General features: G+C 37.5%; 1 protein-coding gene across 1 annotated transcript; it reads right to left on the bottom strand.

Moving 5' to 3' along the window:
- Positions 1-1246: 1246 nt before the first annotated feature.
- Positions 1247-4363, bottom strand: LOC128220449 (uncharacterized). The gene is made up of 3 exons (XM_052928853.1): positions 3310-4363; positions 2693-2848; positions 1247-2063 (listed from the first exon to the last, which is right to left on the bottom strand). The coding sequence occupies exons 1-3, from the start codon at positions 3593-3595 to the stop codon at positions 1831-1833; spliced, it is 675 nt and encodes a 224-aa protein (XP_052784813.1). The 5' UTR covers positions 3596-4363; the 3' UTR covers positions 1247-1830.
- Positions 4364-5905: the final 1542 nt, after the last annotated feature.

Raw genomic sequence — 5905 nt, 5'->3', positions numbered from 1 at the left:
TGATTGTATTCTCTTACAGAGTCCGCCCTCGTCTCCAGGATACGTTTCAATGCCCGTAATAAATCTGACCCACAAATTAGTTCAATCTTTTAACAGTTTCATATCTTTAATTTTTATGCTTATCAAGTAAAATAACCTAAATTGCAAGTTTTCAAAGTAAAAGCTTGCTTTTAGAGTGTTTCCTTTTCATTTGCTTTTCCTTTACATAACTGTCAAATGATGCCGGAAATATTATCGGGTCCATGTAGACTGCCTCAGTTTTATTTTTGATAGGCCAGGAGGTCACAATGTTTACCAAAAGCAATTTATATGCAACTATTTTCTCAATGTTGATCAACATAGTATGCCTTAAATTGTTTGTTTTTCTAAATTTTCGGACCGATGTTCTTTGATGTGGAAAATCTACAGAGTGATTTTACTTCATAAATAAGCTCACAGTATCGATCAGACTTTGTTATTGGTTTAATTTGGGATTTATTAGTTTTATAGGATAAGAACATATAGACCAAAATACTCGAATGCTGACGGTAATGACGCGGAGAAGACCAGGCCATTCTTTACGCTAAATAAAACTAACCATGTAATAGTTGAAATCGTTTTGATTTTTTGGTCCGCATATAATAAATAATAAAATTAAAACTGCATTCTGATTTCCATTTCTCATAACGAATACTACATTGGACAGCTTTTTTACCCCCTTATGGGCGGTGTTAAGCAGTTAATATTCGATTTAGGAGAAATAGTAGCACATTAGTTCTTAACTTGCAATAAGAAATCACGGGCCTATAAGTTAAAAGCTACCGCCCTGCCTTCAACAGATACTTCAGTCGAGAGACCCATTGGAATTATCGGTCGTTTCGTTAGAATTCGGGAGCGTGCGAATGCGAAACCATGTTAACCTGCAATGTATATAATTGAAATCCTGAACACAAAACAAATTCTCCGTTTTAAGTGTAAAGAAATATTCCACAAAAGCATTAATTTCACACATTATCTATATCTTAATATGTATCGTATATCTCAGCCCCGCGGAACATGTAAGAGACAAAGATGTGTACGTTGTACGATTCAGCATTTATGCGACATTTTGGCATTGAAGTTTTTGTCGTAAAATGGTGTCGCCTTAATAATAATAATAATAATAATAAAAAAACTGTTCTCATAAAAAGGTCCGTTAAACCCGAAAACCGAAACACTGGCAGTTTGGTGTGAACCTGTGGACAAATGATGGAACACTTTTACAACAAACAGTAAATAATTTAATTCATTGTGCGCCGAAGCAAAACTAAAATAATGAACACGAATGTACATTAAAAATGTATAGTCAAAGTCAATGAAATATGTATGAGGCGTACGCCATGCAATGTTGATACAGCGAAACAAGGTGCAAAAACATAAATGAAAAATCAACACGTTGGTGAATATAGCTCATTAATGTTCCCTGTAACCGTAACGGTAATCCGGGTTCATGCATTTTATTCAGTTCGTTTAGATTTCGTCTTCAATACAGTACGAAGGCATTACTAATATCATATAAAGGCATTTGCCATGTCATATAAATGAATTTGCAACTGAAAGACGTTGGCAGAAATTTCACAAAAAATACCCACACACGACTGAAGTCCTATACAATCACACTGCCACCGGCACTCACTATGTTCTGCGTAATTTATTTGACGCAAAACTGGCTTGAATCGCATCCACCGGATTCACATTGAACAATGTTTAAAAAATACAATTTGCATGTAACAAGAAACATTTGGTTTAAAGTTGTTCAGACCATTGCACACAAACTATATAGCACATGATTGATCGATTGCACTTGGTTCATTAGTTTGGGAGGAGTGTTAGATTCCTGCGTTCCTCCGTATTTTTTCGGCGCTCCGTCCGAAGGTCATACAGCACCATGCACATGGCGACGAGGTCAAGAATGACGGTTACTGTTGACGTCATGACTCCAATCCCGCTCGCCACAAGAGAGTACGGTGTCTCGTACGTGATGAAACTGTCCCACTGTCGGATTATATCTAGCAGACGACATATCGGGATAAGCAGAAGGCCAGCTGAAAAAACAACAACACTTAATGGCAGTTGTGCTTTGACCAAAGAAACATTGTGTTAGCTGCATGCAGACGTCTGCGAGGAGTGCGTAAAAACCCAAATGTCTGAAACGCGGTAATAAAAACAGCTAGTTACAAAACAACCCATTAAAAGTGTGTGGGGTTTTTGCGAAATGTATTCACAGCCATAAATTGTCCTTGTTCATTACTTACGTTTGAAATGATCTTTATCATTAAAATGTCCCAACTTATTTTTACGAATGGATTAGTGATACATATACTGTTTCTAAATCGTTGTAAGATAAACTATTATAAAATGAATGGATCAGAATTATGAGAATATATGTTAAATCGAGATTGTTAGACGGATTCAGCTGAAACATATGTGCAATCCATCAATGAGGAATGCCTCCGATCACCGTCAAGCCACAAGAATATCATTACATCCACAATTTATCTGAACGATTTCAAGTGACTAGTTATCTAGGGGACAAAACAGAAGATCGCCAAACTTTGTTCGCAAAAAGTCATGTGTTATTTTAAGAAATCATTACTGCCATTAAGCCTGGCTATATCTGTGAGTAACTTTTTGAAAGACCATAACCAAAGCTCAAGCCTTAAATGGCACTTACCGGAGGTAACTGAGGCAGCAGCTCCCCAACAGAGGTAAGAGCGCGGCGCCCCGCGGCGGTGGACAAGAGCATGCACGGACATGAGTACACTCACAATGCACGTGACGAGCGCCAGCGTCGTCTCTACCTGCACTTCCGTCATGCTGATGAAGTCCGCTGTAACATGCAGGGCTTTGCAATTAAGGGTGACTTTTCAATTGTGTTGCGTTTGTTATTATTCCGCGAAATGCTTCTAGAATAATACTAATCGGTAAAACTGATCGTGTTTTATACATCGCATATCGATGTTCCTTACATTTCTGTTTTTAAACGAACCTTGGCTACAGACAACATATTGATATCAAGAATTATTATCAAAAGATTTTGTAGGAATTTAATAAATCATGTTTACGGATTGAATGGATTAGGCATTGACCGTGCGGGTAAGTTCACGACGGGAGTGCAGAAAAAGACTTGTCCGATAAATGCGTTCATTGACGACTGACTTTTTTGCGCTTAGGTCCTCCGTTCATAAAAGATAATTGTGAATACTTCTATTGTTAAAATGAAGTATAACATTTACGTTTTTTTTATAAAAATGTCACCTGCTTACGAGTAAGAAGCAAACTATAAGTTACCAGCATTGTCACCGGCGACGTTGAACGGGTTGCCGATCCGGGTCATAGAGGCGGTCTTACAGCGGGTGGAAGTGGCGGTGTCGTCCGGACGCTTGCAGACCTGGAGGTACCAGACACCGGCACTTACCGTGAATCCCGCGGGGCTGGTGAGGACGATCCAACCTGGAGTCACGAACCCGATAAATTGCAGCAACAGTGAAGCGCTGGTGGTCACCATGGCGGCTACCAGTACAGCACCGTACCATGAGCGTCCTTCCGTCCGCGACCGCTGCCGTGTCAGTCCCATCGAATAATTGCTGGTTTTCCTCAAGAACACTAGTAGTCCGTTTTTATATCGCCTTACCGCATGTTATATACACGTGCAGTAATGTTTCTTCTGCTGTTGGCATTGTCAATGCATCATTTTGAGTGTATTTCCATATTTTACCATACTAATGGTTCGGAGGTCGAAAAGGTATCGCACTTGGCTTGTAGGGATTCTTTCAGCAAAATCAAGACTGAGAAATAAATTTCACTTGAACGATTAACCAAGGAAACATACGCAAGGACTTCACTTACTTTTCAATAAAGTTCCATGTTCATACAAATGCACACTAGGCGAACGTAAGCATGCACAAGCTTGAAACATAAAAGTATTGTCTCCATTTAATATCCGCTCTCGTCTTAGTTTATGTCTATATTAACTATGTGTTGTAAATAAACTGCTTGTAAATATCGCCTATATCCAGACAACAAACATACCTCATCGTATGTGGCGACACTTCTCAAACATGGTCATTTATATGACCAACTTTTAACAATAGGATGTACATTCCACTCTAGGTCACATCTTTAATGTAAAAAGACTGCACATGTAGTACAAATTATCCGTATATAAGGTATGGCACAGTTGTCCTTTACGGTTGAATCATCAATATTGGAAACACCCAGCTCGCGTGTATCGATCGTTAATATTCAAGCTATATTGGTTATGTCATTATAGGCTTTTGTATATCAATTTCCTTATGTTTTCATTAAACACTTCCAATATAACAATAAGGCTTTGTATTCATTGTACGCTGCGGTAAATCCTGCACATGATAAAGACTAAGATATTGCTATATATACGTGTATTTCTATGACGTACGATTTTGTTCAAAAGCCACCTCCTACTAATTGTTATGAATATTATATACATGTAGGTGCATTTCGAGGTGCACCAAGTGGTTCGTCATCTATGGTTGCTATACGGTGTACATGAGTGGTTCTACGTTACAATGCCGGGCGGGTAAATTCAATGCAGAATTTGTTTATTCTAACATCATCAAGAACGATTTTAACCGTTTTGTGATTAAAAAATAATCAGAAACCTGAAACTTCACCTTTGTAAACTCATCTTATTGAATTGGAAATTACAATTCCGTTTGGGCAAAATCCATGTAAATTGACGGAAATTGTGAAGAGACGCATTCACAAACCGTCCGATAATGTTAATAATGTCTTTTGACAACACAATATTTGCATGGTTGTTGATCCTACCGTCCTATCCTATTAATAATTTACGAGTAAACTAGTCTTTTTGTTAAACACTTAGGCCAGAGTTTTTATATCTTTAGATTTACGGGAGCGCCGTACCTAAATATTGCAAAACCCAAATAAAAATAAAATTCATTTTCGTAGTTTTATTTTTATTTTTTCCGACGAACGTTGCTCCAATGTTAAGAAAAAAATAAAATTAGTGTTCTATAACCCATATCTCAGAACCAACTGGTATACCAATTGTCATTCATTATCGGTCTCTTACCGCACAAACCACGTAAACCAGTCGGAAATACGCGGGGGGAAACAGAACAGGTACCCGTTACCATAACAACGTCCTGTCAAAAGTGAAAGTACTTTTTGTCATACCCCTTATTTCTCACAATTTCTGCAGTTATATAGAAATGTTTTACTACAAAAACGTTCCGATGTTTATGTTTCATTATTTAAATCAAACCGTGGTGAACTTAGAGCGTGTTTATTGTGATTTTTTTGTAGATTCAGTATGTTGTTCGCGTTTCGTGGAATGATTGCGAAACTTCCGGTCAAAATAAGGAGACAGAAATTCGTGGGTTGTATTGTCTATTAAAAGTCGTTGGCGCACGTCGTATATTAACAAGGATGAATTGGATTACAGCGCAAAAATGTATAGCTTCTGACAAGCACAAACTGCAAAATGATATCGTGTTCATCATAGTCAAAATGGATATTTTTTTCTGAATTTGACTCTGGGGAGCATTGAACACACTGCTTCACGATCACATATTTGAAGAGAAAAACACAAGGTATCGTGATATTCGTAGTTGTTAATTAGTTTAATAATGATTAAGAATTTAAATCGTTATAGAATACTGAAAATGATGTAATAATAACATAGTGTGTGTTTCCGATAAAACAGAAAAAATCTGAACATAAGATATCTGGCAGTCAGTGCAAGAAGTCAAACTTATCCGTTGCTTATTGCCAACGGGCATAGCTGGAATTAGAAGGATATTTTTCAGGACTGATTCTAAAATCAGTTCTTAGACCTGGTTTTTTGAAACATATAACACTTGTAAAATTTATCTAAATGCTCCCG

This window comes from Mya arenaria, chromosome 2 (assembly GCF_026914265.1).
Source record: "Mya arenaria isolate MELC-2E11 chromosome 2, ASM2691426v1".
Classification (NCBI taxonomy): domain Eukaryota; kingdom Metazoa; phylum Mollusca; class Bivalvia; order Myida; family Myidae; genus Mya; species Mya arenaria.
This window is presented reverse-complemented; position numbering and strand designations above follow the sequence as displayed.

Excerpts from the sequence above, each read along its gene's own strand:
- LOC128220449 (XM_052928853.1), bottom strand. The coding sequence starts at position 3,595 with ATGGGACTGACACGGCAGCGGTCGCGGACGGAAGGACGCTCATGGTAC. Across the intron at positions 2,849-3,309 it reads CGTCGCCGGTGACAATGCTG|CGGACTTCATCAGCATGACG; the intron begins GTAACTTATAGT and ends TGCATGTTACAG. Across the intron at positions 2,064-2,692 it reads TGCTGCCTCAGTTACCTCCG|CTGGCCTTCTGCTTATCCCG; the intron begins GTAAGTGCCATT and ends TTGTTTTTTCAG.